At 35.4% G+C, this 17710-nt stretch overlaps 1 protein-coding gene across 3 annotated transcripts in view; it reads right to left on the reverse strand.

Annotated features, from left to right (window-relative positions):
* LOC150104479 (ATP-binding cassette sub-family C member 8-like) overlaps positions 1–17710 on the reverse strand; it is an 822612-nt gene that overhangs the window by 226483 nt on the left and 578419 nt on the right. For all 3 annotated transcript variants that reach the window (XM_090395659.1, XM_090395657.1, XM_090395658.1), the window contains exon 24: positions 1855–1947. In XM_090395659.1, coding sequence (XP_090251785.1) covers positions 1855–1947 — 93 coding nt within the window. The remainder of the gene's footprint in view (positions 1–1854; positions 1948–17710) is intronic.

The following is a 17710-nucleotide window of genomic DNA, read 5'->3' on the forward strand; positions in this document are numbered from 1 at the left end:
GGGTGAATATATTTATAATACATTCAGAATATACTCCAAGTCAATAGATATGCCTTTGCACAAGCTGTCTGCGATAACTACTGATGGAGCACCAGCAATGGTTGGCAATATCAATGAATTTATTTCACTCTGCAAGAAAGATCATTCATTTCCAAACTTTATGTCCTACCACTGTATTATCTACCAGGAAGCTTTGTGCAGTAAAATACTGCCCTTTGGACATGTTATGAAAGTTGATTGAGACAAAAATAAACAACTCCATTCAAGCAGCCCCTTTGCAGCACCGACTTTTCAAGGCTCTGTTGCAAGACATTGAAGATAAAGAACCTGATCTCATCCTGCATACTGAAGTACATTGGCTCAGTAAAGGTAAAGTCCTTACAAGATTTTTAAGCATAATTGAAGAAATAAAAAAATATCTTCACATCAAAAATGAAAATTTTGATGAACTGAATGACTTTTGCTGGCTGTTGGATTTATGTTTTCTCACAGACATCATGAAAATATTGAATTCTTTAAATTTGGAGTTGCAAGGAAAAGACAGACATGTCGCTAAAATGATAGGCTCTGTAAACTCATTTAAAGCAAAACTGGATTTGTGGATATCACATCTGCAGATGGGAACTCCCGTTCATTTCCCAAATATGAAAAAAATGGTAGGTGATAGTGAATTTAACTTGTCACCATTTGTTAAACATCTTCAAGTGCTTAAAGAACAGTTTGAAAAGAGATTTCAGGAATTTACTATTATCGAGCCAATGATCTCCTTTTTTATCAATCCTTTTACTTGCCAAGTAAATATAATAGAAATAGCTGCATGCATTGCAAAGCTTGTTCAAGTAAATGCTGAAGAACTGGGGCTAGAAATTTTGGATCTTCAGAATGACATTACGCTAAAATCCCATATAACAGATAAAAACTTCTGGAATCTAGTGGATAGAAAAAAGTTTCCATTCTTAAAAAGAGCAGCATACAAGATAAAATCGTTTTTTGGGTTCCACATATCTTTGCGAATCATTGTTTTCAACCATGAATATCATAAAATCAAAATATAGATCACGACTCACTGATGAGCACATTGATGATTGTTTAAGAATTGGAATATCATCACATTCTCCTAATCATGAAGCACTGGCCAATGAAATGCAATGCCAAAGATCACACTAACTTACATATATATATATTTAAATTTTTATATAATGTAAACTTTAAAATAATAAAACATTTGATTATAATGTAAACTTTGTATGTATTCATTTAACAAAAGAATTCAAAAAATTTGCTTGAAAAAATAGATGGTGCCTGGCGTCCTACTGGAATTTTAGAATGTGCTCTAGGAAACAAAAAGATTGGGAACCCCTGGTATAGATGAAGCCCTTTGGGCAGAAAGACCTAGGTTCGATTCCTGTCAGTGACACGAGAAACCTTTATCTGGTCTCTTTCTTCAACTAAAGGTGAGTTAGCCGGTCTCATACGGAGGTAGGGATTTTTTCACCTGGAAACTTGGGTTTTTTGTCCCCAGAACAGGCAGCCCCATGAACATGCATGGATTAAAGTCATGAATACATTCCAGCCATATGCCGGTCCCAGATAAAATTTGGGGGTTGGGGAAAGCAATGGTGATCTATCCTGTGAAAATCTCACCAGGAATACTTGGTGGGCAATGCCTACAAAGTCACTTATGGTTAGAAATGACTGAAAAGGGAAAATCAGATTAGTATTATATCTATGGAGTTTTATCTCAAAGACTGGTCCAGATCTGATTATTATATGGTTTCTCCACAATAAAACACCATACTATCAAAAACATTTATAATAATCCTGTCTAAATTGAAGTTCAATTAATTACAATACCTGAAAGCTCGTATTGTAGACAGTCCGCCTAATGTTTCTGAGAAATGTGAAAAAACAGGAGATTTGGTAATGCTATCTAATCGTTGCAATTCTCTAAGAAAAAAAAAAATTACATCATTTTATTGTAGTATATACATGCTTCTATTATATAATATCACAAAATATTCAATCTAGAAAATGAAAAGTATTTGATGCTGAACATGTTATGCTAAATTGAAGAATTATAATATTGAAAATTTACTAAAGCTAACAGCAAAAATTAATACAATAAAGCTAAAAATAATAATAAAAATAAAATAAAATAAAAATAGAAGGTATTTGAAAATCATTAAGAAAAACAGTAAGAAGAAGTAAAAGAATAGATGTATGGCTGGCTATGTAAGTAGAAAGCATCTCCACTCTTCAAACTGTAAGATCACAGTTTTGAATCCGATTTATGCATATATTATTATTAACATCTGACCTCTGTGGAGTCAAAGGACTCATCACAGGAGGTCTATCTCTCATGCCAAAAGATTGAGCCATGCCTTGAGCCCACTGACAGTTTTTGCACTCATCACACCTTCAGCAATGCATTCCATTCACAAATCATTCTCCATGCAAAGAACCTGATTTTCAATCCTCTGTTCACATCTTCCTTATATATCCAGCTTTCAGGGTTGGCAACTAGTTCTTCCCTTCCCTCCCACTATTCTATAAAAAGATTCCTTGACATTAACCTGGTAACAGTCTCTCACCAACTTATATGCCTCAATCATATCCCCCTCTCTTCTTCTATTCACAAGGTTCTGTAAGTTGCATTCCCTCAATCTCTCCTCATATCTGACATTCCACAGACCTGACACTGACGTAGTAAACCTTCTTGGATCCTCTCCAATAAATCCTCATCCCCCTGTAAACCAGGCGACCAAATCTTTCCATGGTAGACCATATGTGGCCTGATCAAAGCCTCATACAAGGGAACAATAATCTCTTTGTTTCTGCAGGTCAATATCTTCATTATTGTCATAATTCATTGGGATATTCTTAGAATTTCAGCCATGTGACCCCCTAAACTTTAAGTGTCTGTCCATCATCACTCTCAGATCTCTCATCTCTTCTACCTCCTTTAAAATTTCTCCATTAACTGCACACTTTGCATTCCAACCTTGCCTACAACTTTCAAGACCTTGCACTCCGCAACATTAAACTGATAGCTCCACTCACATTCTGTTCAGATTCTCCTAAAAGGCCACATCATCTGTTCTACTTCTAATAGCCCTTCCTAAGTTGGCATCATCAGTGAATAGCTGCACATCTCCAATTAAGTCGGTCCTTCGAGCCTACTATAGACAGACAGGAAGAACTGTGGACATCCGCCTCAGTGAACACAAAAAATACATCCGGCACTTTCGTTATGGCAAGTCGGATTTAGCAGACCATGCTTTGGATATCCCAGCACACAGGATCAATTGGAAAAAAACAAAAGTGCTATACAGGTACAGCACAAAAGTGCTTTTACAAGTCAGAGAAGTTTTTCCTGGAATCAACAGAAGCCTTGAAACATACTCCAAACATCAACCAGTATGGCTGTATAAATCTACCAAAGATTTGGGAGACAGTCATCCTAAGACCAAATTAATACTTGTTGCTTTCTCTCTCATTTTTTTCCCCCCACAACTAAGATGCCGCTTAATTAGGACTTTAGTCTTTGTGTTGCACGCTACAATTACTCATACTAGTTATATGCAATCTGGTGTAACCACTGTTACATCAGATTGCATATAACTAGTATGAGTTATATGCAATTTGGGAGACAGTCATCCTAAGACCAAATTAATACTTGTTGCTTTCTCTCTCATTTTTTTCCCCCCACAACTAAGATGCCGCTTAATTAGGACTTTAGTCTTTGTGTTGCACGCTACAATTACTCATACTAGTTATATGCAATCTGGTGTAACCACTGTTACATCAGATTGCAGTTGTCTCGCTGTAACAAACTTTGTTTGTGTGCTCTGAAGATACTGGATAGAATACCAGCAAAATATTAGCAATTAAGTCAATAAATAGTTATTTTCTTATCAATCTGTGTTCGCATCTGTGCCATTAAAATCCAATCAACAATAGGTTTTATAACCACTTGAGTGAAACTAACATATATAATTAAACTTCTTTTTTTTTTTTTTTTTTTTTTTTTTTAAATAACGAAACCTGTGGTGCGATCATAATTAAAAGAAACACACGTATTAACACAGTGAAAATTATTTAATTGTAAATATTTCATCCTAAGTATCTTAGGACATCATTAGTACAGTAGTTTAAAGTAGTTTTAAAAGTTTTCTGTGGTTAATACGTGTGTTTCTTTTAATTTTAAATATAATTAAACAGTTTGATTTGTGTGAAATTTCACTAAGATGAATATGACAAAATGCTTGCATGTTTTTATGACAATAACAGGTTCAGCATGCATCTACCAAGTAATATATCCGTTTGTAAAGAATGAAGCATTATAAGTTTCAGAGAAATTCGCTGCTTCATGATTTTGTGTATAAGTACAACTTCATGATTTTGTGTATAAGTACCACTTCTGTCATTAGTCCATGGACTGCATTTTCATGAATGCAAGAGGCAGTATTTCACTGTGCTATTTGTACTTGAACTGCACTAGTTGTTATTGAAGTGAGGTTGGAACTTGACTGACAACCATTTTCCAAAAACTTAGTTAAGGCTAAACAGTCTTGCATATTCACATTGAGGAATAACACTTATTAGAGGATTTATTTATTTTGTTTTATACCTATAATTAAAACCACATATACTTCAAAACTTAAGAAAGATACTCCAAAAATTCTTTGATTCTTTCTGGAAATATTTTGTTAGCAATACATAATATTTTCTTCTTTTTCAAAAGTTCAATACAAGGAATATATGAAAAATTAAATAAAACAGACCATATAATTACAGCCAGAGATTAATGCCAGTATCGGAATGAAAAAAATTAATAATATAGCAAAATTTGGAGAACCAATAGTAAACATAAATGAAAGTGACTCATTGATTATATAATTGACAGAAATGATTATATAATTGACTAGAAATCGACATAGTGCAGGCAAAACTAAGGTTTCCACCAATTATTAATCCTCTGTTGGTTACAAAAAATAAATAAACAAACAGAGAAACAAAATTTAAAAAGTAAGACTACTAAATGATTCAAGTATAAGAAATTTATACCAACAGAGGATTAATAAATCATTGAATAAATTTTTGCAATTGATTAATGAATCATTGCAAAAAGATCATTGAACTGTGCCTTAAACCCATTAATAGTTTCTGTATGCATGTTTTCAGGAAATGCATTTCATTTACTAACTATTCTCTGTGCAGAGAACTTGCCTGCTCCTCACTCCTTTGCTCACACCCTCCTTATACAGATTCCAAGGATGGCCTCTCATCTCCTTCTTCTCTATGAAAAACCTTTTCTACATTAATCTGGTAGCAACTCCTCAGCAAATTATATGTCTTAATCATATTCCCTCTCCTTCTATTCACAGGGCACTGCAAGTCGGATTCTCTCAATCTATCCTCAAATCCCACATACCCTAGACCTGACACTGACTTAGTGAATCCTCTCTAACATATCTTCATCCCTTTGAAAACGAAGTGAACAAATCTGCACTCAGTAGTCCATATGCAACAGATCAGGGGAACCTCTTTGCTTCTGTATATAAAGGTTCTCTATATACCGTATTTGCTGGCATATAAGACGCAATTTTTTTCTTTGAAAATAAGTCTGAAAAAAGGATGCATCTTATACGCTGATACTCAGTTTTTTATTACTTTCATTTCTGGAAATTTTCTCTATTCCGAGCTACATGATTTCTTTCTTGCTTCCTTGCAGTGTGTGAGAGCATTCCAGTTAAGTAGAGTTCAGTGGATGCGCATGCGCTGTCATCAACGATCACAGTGGATCAGCTAGATGCAGTCTTCAGATTTTGAGATTATGCCATCAGGAAGAAGCCTAGCATTTAGAAGAGGTTTCAAATGACTCTTCATTTAGCTCTGGAGATGTATTTCTGGGTTTTGATGAAGAAGATTAAAAGGTGGATAATCTTTCCTAGTTAGATTAGGTATTTGTTGATACTTATTACTTTATATTTGAAATACTGTAAATTCATTATAATATTCAGTGGTAAAGTTTTTTTCCTAAAAAATATGTACAAAAAAAGGGAGTGCGTCTTATACACCGCCAAATATGGTAATTCCATAATCTCCTGTGATGTTCTTGCAATTCTTAGTAATGGAACTCCTAAACTGAATGTCTTTGTCTTCCATCACTGCCAGGTCTTTCATCTCATAGAGGTATATAAACTTTTGAATGGGTGCTATAGGTTTTCATCTGATGAAATTTTTCATTATATGGAAGGTGGAGAGAGAACATGGGGGGCATCCATGGAAGTTAAATCTGTTCACAGTCAAGAAAGGGGTAAGAGCTAGGTTTTTCTCTCAAAGAGCAGTGAGTGAGTTTGCCTTTAGGCTTAGTGAGTGCATCTAATGTGAATGAACTGAAGGGAAGCTGGTTTGATCACCCAAACAAGCTGGTTATGACAGCTCATTTGGGCGATTCATAGCCTCCCTCGATGAGTCCTTGACTCCCTGGAGGTCTCAGAAAATAATAATAATAATAAATATATACATACAATTCTGTACCTCAACCTTACCTACCAAATTTCAAGACCTTACACTTTGCAATATTAAAACAGAGAGCATAGTTTATTGAGATTCTCCTGTAAGGCAGAATCTGCATGATTTCACATGTGAACCGCAACATCTGCTCAACCAATAGCTCTTTCCAATTGACATCATCTGCAAACAACTGCATATCTCCAGATAAGACTGTTCCAATTATTAACATACATGATATCATACATTTGCATCTTTGCATTCAAACTAAGTAAACAATGTGAAATTTACATGATTTACAATTACATAATTAAATTTACATTAACTCTGAGTGTTGTTTTTTGTAAATGCAGCTGCATGGGTTTAAAACTATAACACTATAAGGTTGCTTATAGTTTTACGCAGTTGAAAATTGTAATTTTCCAAACTCGATTTGAATGATGTTGTAAACGGTAGCTATTTATTGCTATTTATAAGCCTGCTTGGTTACTGCGCCTTTGTAACGAATAATGTCTGATGCGTTTTTTTTGTAATATCTTTATTCTAATAAGCAGTGTGTGCTTTTGTAACCTTCCTTACTTATTCTATTACATACTATGTTTATCCATCTTTCGCATTTACTAGTCGAATGCCTACGAACATGAACACTGGAAAATTTATTTGTCGAGACTGCGCCACCAGTATTTCTATATTGGCATAAGACTCAGTAATGCGTCCAGTAGATCTCTCTCTCACAAGCATAAATTCCTTCAATAAAGTTTACGTAAACAGTCATGGTTTCTCAAGTACTTAAACTACGCTTGATATGCCTCAGTTGTTTCCCACTCACAAGTCCAAGTTATTTAGGAACAGTGCATCGTAATTTAAAGAATCAGGCGGCACTCTATTGACATATAAATAAAACACATTTATTTACATTAATATCAAAGTACATTAATTAAACGATAGGAAGGTTACTCTCTCTACCTATCTGTTAGACCGTTCAGCATAAAGAAACAAACTTTCCCTTTTCAATATTAATTAACTATACAATACAATTACTCAATTACTTCTCTGCTTATTAAATCAAATTATTGAAAACTCTGATTTACTCATTAAGAGGTTAGCTAACTATGTCAAGTTATTTCACAAATCTTATGCCAATCATTATCATTCCACATGACTCTCTTATGGACACTTCTTATTACTATTAAGCTAATTCTTATCAGTCCATCTATAACATATCTCCTAGATTATAAAAGGAAATGTACAAAAAAATAGAACAAACATACAGAGGCTCTGTATCGTACATTCAATCAAAAGTCTTGCACTAAAGTCTCTATGGCTTTTCTTTCATCTCAGGTCATAGGCTTTCTTCAGGAGTGTCTTGCATCAGCAGTATTTCATCAGGAAATGGAGGGCTGTGGACTGCACCCTGCAGTACTCGAACAGCTCCAGCAAGAGGTTGATCTCCCATGGCAAAAGGACTTCCAAGCGAAACTGCTTCGGGTATTTACATTGGCTGTTCTCTCATCATTCCCAATTTTCTAATCTGGATCCTACTCCCAATACCTCTGCTCTAACTGCCAACAACTGGTTCCTTGACTGCCGACTCTGATAGCTCTAACAGCCGCCTCCGACTGTAACTGCCGCTGACTGGCTCCTCCTGATGTTCGGCTCAGTCCCTTTTTATTACACCTTCTGCTGTGCCTTGCACAAAAGGTTGTAACCCCTGAAGAATTCGGCATGACTCCTTGATCTTCTTTTAAGACCGACCCGTTCTTTCTTCTCCTCCATGCATTCCTTTGATCATTTGTCGGGCAGAGTAAACTTGTCTGAACCTTTCAGATTTCTCAGGCACTGACTTTGAAGGTGTTTATGCGCAAAGCTCGTAAGCAACTTTCTCATACACTAAAATCATAAACAACTTTCTTATGCCCTCATATTATACAAAGTTCCGGTGGCAAAGCATTGCCTTTGTTTTTGACATTCTAAAATATTCTTGTTAAAAGAGTAAATACAGTTAATTCCCATAGGGTTATTTACAATAATATCTAGCATAAAATATACAGAGACAAACAAGGTTATTTTTGTAACCTTGTTTGTCTTTGTACATTTTTTTTTGTAACAGAGGTCAAGTTCCATGAGAATGGGACTTGACCTCTGTAAAAATCGATGTAAAGCGCTTTAGTACTTCCAAGCTACATCAAGTTTTACAATGTCACAAGGTTTTAGATCTTTCTTTGTACAGACATTCATATCTAAAGATGTTTTGATACCATCTATCTATTCATTGGACTCATCAGATGCTGTATGGTCACTCCGTTCCTCAGTGATGTGCTGCACCAGTCCTTGCCAAGTGGTCAGTCATGTTGTATCCCAGTCTGGAGACTTCAGCTCTCTGAATATCAGTCACTTCAGATACACCATCCACCCATCTTATTGAGGGTTTTACCCTTCCTCTTTTTACAGGAACTTTACCTTTACTGTTATGAGAAGACTTCCTTCCATTTTTTCTATGTGTCTAAAGTATTTCAGCTTTCTTCTGTCAATATCTTTATGGAGCCTTAAAGTTCTGTTGATCCTTTCAGTATATAATATCTTGTAACACTACATTTCAAAAGCAGCCATCCTTTTCCTGTCAGACTTTTTTAGGTTCGAAGACTTACATCCATAAGTCACTATTGGTAAAACAGCTGCCTCCAGTATCCTCAAATTTGTTCCTATTGAGATAGATCCATCCTTCAATTAGGTTTTCTTTCTTTCTTTGTTTTTCTTTCCATGTTGTTGTTTAGTGGAGAAAATGCATGACTAGAAGTAATAACTAACCATGTATTTTCTCCACTAAACAACAACATGAACACTAATCAACAGTATGCATTAATACCATTAATATTCTCACATCAGTTCCTGTCACATCTCTCACAACAATATTTTCACACTTGGAAGACAGCCTTTGCAAAGTGGTCACTCAGTAACTTAACTATCTGTCTGTTTCACTTACCTCCCTACCATTAGCATGCTTAGAAGTTATCCTTCCACAGTCTTCTTTCTTTCCTTTACTTACCACATAGTGAAAGAACTTTCTGGGATTTCCTTTGGTCTGCTTGGCTAATTTCTTCTCATAATTTGATTTTGTTTTCCTTACCATGTTTTATCACCTTTCTTGCCTGTGCTTTTTACTACCTGTGAGCTTGCCAAATGCCTTTCTCCTTATACACATCCTTCACAATGTTTTTCTTTCTTTCTTTTTAGTTAGTTATTACTTCTAGTCATGCATTTTCTTGAACACTAACCAACAGTATGCATTAATACCAGATAATTTGAACATAGCTTACCATACCCTCTCTCTTTCTCTCTCACAGAGAGAGAGAGAGGAAGGGAGGGAGGGGACAGATACCTATTTGCCACCATCATCATTCCAAGAAACTTGGAATTTTCAAAACTTCAAGGTATAGTGAATCTGGTCCAAAGGCTCAGCACTACATCTGGAACAAGTTCTGCTTACATCATTCAAACAAAATGGATACAACACAAAAACTCCACCAACCTTAAAAAAGGGCACTATGCACAATCAGACTCTACATATGCATCACATCTATATGCTAAACAAACGTATAAATGGATAAACAATGGTTACAATGGATAAACTGGGCTCACTCGTAAAACATACAATCAGAATAATCTACAAACCTCTGAACAAATTTTCCACCTTCCTGAGACAAATCATGGACTGTCAGAACTCTTCTCCTTGCCAATCACCTACAGTTATTCTCTGTCAATCTGATACCCAGTATTTCAGACAAAATGACCTTGGTTAGAAAAAACAACAACATTAGGCAACCAAAGCGTGAATAGCATAACATACCTAGGATAAAGGCCATTTCATCAGGTGGAAGAAGGCCTGGCTACTTCACAAATCTTAATTCAAATCATAGAGACTGTTCTTCCTCATATCACCATTGGCAGCACCCCAATGATGGCCTGAAACAGTTCAAGTTCTACATAAGATCACACCATAATTAGTGCAGTGCTCTATCTTCCTGTTAGCATTAATCACAAAAGATTAGTGCAGTGCTCTATCTTCCTGTCAGCATTAATCACAGAAGATTACCATGAAGAGGTCACGCTCCATGCATATGACTGTCCTTGGTCTCAAGATCATTCTAAATTCTTCATTGAGCATGCATCACTCTTTGATAATGCTAGCTTGAACCAGTAAGACATCCACATATAAATGATTCAGTTAATAAATTATTTTCATTCCAGTTTTACATAATTATTTTTCCAGAAATTTTGACAATATTTCTGGAAAAATAATTATGTAAAATGCAATAGCTACAGAAATCTGAACATGGCAACTTATTTTGCTTCTTCCAGCAAATAAGCAGACTTGGTTGCCCAAGTGGTTAGCATATCTGCTCTCCAGCCAAGAGACTGCGGATCAAATCCCAGCATTGGTAGGAATTGTTTGTGATTGTCCTACTAACGCTGTGTGGAAAGGGAATCTACGACCTAATGGCATCCAGTGATGCCAAATTTGAGTAACTAACCAACCAGTAAATGATTCAATTGCATCAATGCCAAAGAACAGTCTTCTGGCCTTTTGGTTTTTCTCCAACTAGCAATGATCAATATCTACACCAACCACTCTGTCTGTTTTCACTAGTCATTTTCTAAGTAATGAAATAATCCATTAACTGTCAATTTCTACACTACACTACCTTGACTATACACTCAAAGACTTAGTTGTTTCAACAGTAATTCCAACAACCAATAATAAATAGTTAACAGTATGGATTTTTCCATTGTATATATATTGCCATTGTATTGCATATATCAACAGCATTTTCATTTAACTTAATTATTTAAATTACATTTGTACAAAGTTGTTGTGCTGCTGCTGTGTGACAACATTTCTGATTATATAATGCCATACAGCCAAAAAGCCTGTTACAAACTTAATTCTAGCTGACTACAGGGACTTTTCTAGGCTTGCTTTCAGCTGATACCAATTTTAGTCTCTCTCTTTGACACAGGCTATTAAATTTTTTCCACTTGTTTAATTGACAAAACTATCAGGTACATGCCCTGGATGGTTGCACAGTACGTCCATAGCACTCAAGATTCACAGAGGTCATCATCCCATGTTAGTGATGGTTTAATGGAAACTATGTATCAGAGAGTACTCAAGTTGCATTTCTCCAAGAAAGGGGTCAAAACGTTCACCAAAGTATATCAAGACACTGTGCTGGAAACTGTAATGGATTTGTGTTGCTCAGGGGCTGTAACTGTGGTACAGCCCCTGAGCAACACCTTATTTCACAGCAGTCAGTGAACCTTCCAACAGGACTCAGCTCCTGCACACAAGGCTAGGACCACACAACAGTGGTTGGAGGAAAATGTGGCCGACCACATATCACCATTAGATTGGCCACCTGGAAGTCCCAACCTGAATCCGTTGGACTTCCAATTGTGGTTAGAGCTTGAGAGAGTAGCCTGCAAGAAATGAACCCTAGCATTGCCAGCCTGAAGGAGGATTTTGAGCAAGTATTGGCAGCATTTCCATTGGATGCTGTGTGAAGAAAGGGGGATATTTTGAACATTGAGTGCTGCTATATGCATGTTATATATGTGGTTTGTATGTGCTGAAAGCAGTAAATGATTTACTGATAGATTAAAGGTTCATGCATTGTTCAAGTTGTAACAGTATTTATGGCTAGAGTAGGTAGTTTTAGCCATTCCTAATCTAGCTTTTTTTTTTTTTTTTGATATCATCTAAACAGTAATTCTTCAAAGTAATAATGGATCTCAGGTACACGAACTTGTAGACTTCCTCAATTCTTTCTCCATTAAGGTACACTTGTTTCTCAGGAGCTTCACTGTCTATATTTCCTTTGAGAACCATAATCTTTGTCTTGCTAGGATTTCATTGAATCCCTCTGTTCTTGACTGATCTCATTAACTTTGCCCTAGTTTGTCTTTGTTATTGCAAAGGAATACCGTATCATCAGTGTACTGCAGATTACTGATCAATCTGCCACCTATCCTAATTCCTATATTAAGCTCATCCAATACTTTGATGGAGCAAGTTATTATTATTCTAAAGGATCCCATGGTGTTAGTGTCACCTTTATGTTGGACTATCTGTACTTACAAGATTTAATCAACTCAATATACCACTGATATTCAAATTCAGAGATTAACTCATTCAGATAAAGAACTGTTTGAATGAAATAAGATTGGATGTAAGCTTGTATTTAGTTGAAAATAACAGCAGGGAGATTTGGATAACAGGTTTGAAGGTGGAAGAATTCATGAATAGCTTGTTTTCTACCAATTTCATCTTAATCTAAGGATATAAATAGGTGTAGCTGGCTAAGCAGCTAGCATTAACTGATCTTCAAATTGAAATTTCCTGTTGGAGAAGTGCTTCAGAGGAGTATATGTAGTGAGCTTTTTTGTTAAGAGATTTACTTATTCGGTATTTTTGGGACTTTTATGCTGGACTAATCTGTACTTATAAGATTTAATCAACTCAATATGCCACTGATATTCAAATTCAGAGATTAACTTATTCAGATAAAGTACTGTTTGAATGAAATAAGATTGGATGAAAAGCATGAGCAGCTAGGAGGTAAGCTTGTATTTAGTTGAGAACAGCAGCAGGGAGATTTGGTTCAATAGCTTGTTTTCTACTCATTTCATCTTGAATCTAAGGATTTAAGTAGGTGTAGCTGGCTAAGTGGTTAGCATAACTGATCTTCAAATTGAAATTTCCTGTTGGAAAAGTGCTTCAGAGGAGCATATGTTGTGAGCTTTTGTTTAAGAGATTTACTTATTCAGTATTTTTGGGATTGATTATTATTATTATCAACAGACTTCCATGGAGTCAAGGGCCTTATCACAGGAAGTCCCACTCTCACATGCACATTTCATCATACTTTGACTTAAGTGCATTCACTGTCCCTGCACTGTCACCACTCTCAGGCAATGCATTCCATCACCCACCACTCTCCATACAAAAAATCTACTCCTCATCTTCTTGCTCACATCCACCTTATACAACTTCTGGGGATGGCCTCTCATCCTTCCCATCTCCATATATTCTATGAAAAATATCATCCACATTAATCTGGTAATTAAACTTATACATCTTGATCATGTCTTCCACCTTCCTTCTATTCACAAGGCTTTGTAATTTATATTCTCTTTTCCTTTTGCTTTTGTCCCTTCTTATCATAATCATTCATTGAAGTTATCCTACTGTAATCACTGTCCTCTTTAGTCACTGTTCTTTTTGTCTGCTTAGCTAATTTCATGTCTTAATGTGATGTTCTTCCTTCTCTGCATAATTGCTTGTGCTTTGTGCTACTCATGTCCTGATCACTTTTCTCTTTATGTTCCCTTCCACAATTTTTTGCAGCTCCTGCTTAATGATGCTGTGCATCTATGTAACTCCCAACTGATTAAACCAGTCTTAATTAAGAATTGTTAAACTACAGATATTTCAATTCATGTATTCTTAGCTGCCATTCAGTACAGTTGGACATTAAAAAATAACCAGCAGTGAAGGTATAAGAATGGAATCTCTTCTTGTATGTAGTCATGAGACAGGCAAGTGAAAACTGACATCATTAGGATCAAATGGAATGTGTGCATGATTAAAAAAAAAAAAAAAAAACTATTCCTCATGTACTCCATCTCCTCTCATCCCCCCCCCCCATCTCCAGATATTCTAACAAAAATCTCATTCATGTTAATCTGGTAATTACCCCTTACAAACGTATGTGTCTTGATCATGCCCCATCCCCTCCTTCTATCCTCTAGGCTCTGTAATTAGCATTCTCTAAATCTGTCCTTATATTTCACATTCCAGAGGCAAGAAAGAAACTTAGTCGATTGTCTCTGAACCCTCTCCAACATATCATCCTTTTGACAACCAGGCAACCAAATATTACATCAGTCCTCTGTCTCTCATCACCTATTTCAAATATCCAGAATAATTAAATCTCTATTAACGAGCATACAATACATGCTCCTCTGAGGCACTTCTCAAACAGGAAATTTCAACTATTAAGCAAACTTTGTTTCTCAGTGGCTACAAATAATGACAATAATTACTGATCATTTCTCTCTCTCTCATAACATCCTTCAAATCAAAAATGAAATATGAAGAATTCCTATAATCAATGTGAATGGGGACTCCAAAACTCCAAACATTGTGAGGGTCCTCAGAAAGTTTTAGCTCACTGCATAGCTGCAAATCTATCAACCAAAACTGTGACCTATTTCTCTCTCCAAAAGATAAGCATGTCACAAACAGGTATTTATCAAGTCCGATGGTTTGCAACAAATCTCACTTTATTCAAACAGGCCATTCATCTGATACATGAATCTCTGAAATTAAGTGTTATGTTTGGTTGATTAAATGTCATAATTCCACATAACCTCAGCAAAAAAGTGAAACTAGTGCCATGATATCCTTTGGAATAATAAAAAATGACTTCATAAAAGTACTTTCAAATATTAAATATCCAATCAAAGGAAGATCCGAAGACTTGTTACATTTTTAAAATTTTAAGCACAATGATGGACTATCTATTGAAAAAGGTATAATTTCCAGTTGCATAAAAGTTTTTTTTTTTTGTCCTTAATTTCCTAATAGGATTATAGTTTTAAACTTAGTATGCATGTAACTGCATCTAAAAAAAAAAAAGAACAAACCATTTTTATAGCACATAATCATAAGCTGCTGTAATTTAATTTCCCATTTGAAAAGACCTGGATCATGCCTTGTTTCTTATTGCACTGGTGCAGGTTTAATAGCATTTCATATGACTGAATGCTTTGGCATGAAATTGTAGTGGTTGTATACCATTTCAGTATTCCTATAATAGTTGTTGTTCAGTTTCTCTTGTATATTCTTTTAGACTAGATTTATGTTTTCTTTTTTTACATCACATCTCTGATGTGTTCTGGCATGTATTCTTTCTCTCCTGACCAGTGTGTTTGTCCTACACAGCAGATACCCTAAGTGCAGGTGATCTTGTATACCTCTGGCTTCCGGAGTGGCAAGTAAGGCCAAAACTTCCTCACTTAAATCCTTGTTTGGAGGGATAAAAAATCTTTATCCCTTGTCAACAGGGAGATATCTACATGTAAAGATACACCAATATCCATAATAAAAAAATAATAAAAAAAAAAAAATAATAATAAAAAACTGGCATTACAAGAACCTCCTGAGAAAGTGCCCACAACATCTCCAGCAGTATGGAAAAAAGAAATCAAGAATTAGAATAGCTTTCATATTGCCAAAAAAAATTATTATAACAAAAAAACTGGTTGATAAAATGCTAAAACAGCCCAAAGACCATCAAATGAACAAGAAAAACAAGCAGCATTACTCCTTACATTTGTTTTGGTCATGGATAAGATAATGAAGATGTGTCAGCAAAAAATAAAGGTTGCTGTTTTCCTTTCTAAACAAGATTTCAGCTCTCAGACCTCTGAGACTACCCATTCAATAAAACAAAATGCATGCAAGACAGACAAGCAGGCCAGCAGAAAAAGAAAAAAATGCATGTCAGAATACATCAAGGACATGGTGCAAACAAGAAAAAAAAATCAGGACTAGCAGCACATACAACAGAACTAAACACCAAGTACTATGACAATGTACCGATATGGTACAGAGCATTTAAAGAGTCATCTGAAATGCTAAAAAAACAATACAAACAACAAAAACAACAACAAACAAGGCATGATGCTACATCAAGTTTAGTTATCTTTCATTAAAAACCTGATGCACACAAACTTCAGATGAGACACTATCATCACATCACTAACCACCAGGATACAACTTTTCCAATTGTTCTCTTGGTTCCATTGCACTAATGATGATTTGTGATAAAATGAAATCTGTTGATTAATTAAATAAAATAGTTGATCCTTTTCACTATGAAAATATCACAGGTTCCTTATATCAAAGAATTCAAGTCCTTCACTCACTAATAGATGTCACTGCTGGTGAAACACTAGTTTCTTTACTGGAAGCCAGAATTGGCTAATGCCATGTTTGGTTCCAGAGCAGTGTCTCTGGTTTTTGGCTCCCACTTCTCTCCTCAGTATGTAAGTCGATCTTCAAGGGCATGTCAGTAATACTAGTTCACTTCAACTTAACATGTTGGGCTCATTGGTCTGTCAAGTCAACTAGCTTGACTTTGTCTAAGTCTAACTATGCAGTGATGTGAGGGTTAATTCCATTTACATAGTCTGCAATATCTGTTAATTATTGAATTCTGATGCTAGTTTGTGAGATTAAAAAACTATGGTGCTTTCATATGAGACATGCAAGTGACAAGATCTTATAAAAGTTTGTTTCAATTTGGATAGAATATGAATAGAGATCTTTTCATCACTACTTCTAAGCTATAGAGATTATACTGGTTTCCATAAATTAAGGAACAAAGAGAAAAATCATGATAATTTGGGAGAGAAAAGGGAAAAAAACATCTGAAAGAGTCAGATACATTATGCAAAAAGTGACACTGAGTCTGGTTATTGTATACAAATAGTGGTGCTGTCAGCAGTATGTGAAAATGAGCCATGACATAAAAGCGAGCATTTTGGAGTGGTTTTCCATTTTGTGTCTGGAGTGAGAACAAGACATTTCATGATAGCAAAATTTTTGGATATAGTTGCAAGGCATCATCATAACATCAAGTCATCACAACACTACAAATTGTGGGCCAAATCAGTAATTCTTTCCACAGTTGTATTTTGAGGCAAAGAGATTGTTTGAAAAGCCTTCGTATTTTCAGGACAAATAATTTCGGCAGCTTTAATTAGACATTCCTTAATGAAATCACCTTCAGTAAAAGGTTTCGAGTGTTTAGCTATCAACTCCGACAAGATGTAGCTTGCATGCACCGCCGCTTCACTTTCTGGTGATACTTTAGTAAACATGAACTGTTGTTTTTTCAGTCCTGACTTGAGCACTTTCAACTTTTCTTGTCTCATTAATCCCTCGTAATTATCATATTTTAATTTATGTTGTTCATAGTGATGATTAATGTTGTATAACTTTGGTACACTGATAACATTATCACATATTAAGCAGATTATTTTATTTTTTACTTCACAGCAAAAATACTCTAATTCCCACTTTTCTTGGAAATTTCAATGTTCATCAGCAATTTTTCGTTTATTACTA

Source organism: Typopeltis vanoorti, chromosome 7 (assembly GCF_054136105.1).
Source record: "Typopeltis vanoorti isolate ZY-2024b chromosome 7, IOZ_Tvanoo_1.0, whole genome shotgun sequence".
In the NCBI taxonomy this organism is placed as follows: domain Eukaryota; kingdom Metazoa; phylum Arthropoda; class Arachnida; order Uropygi; family Thelyphonidae; genus Typopeltis; species Typopeltis vanoorti.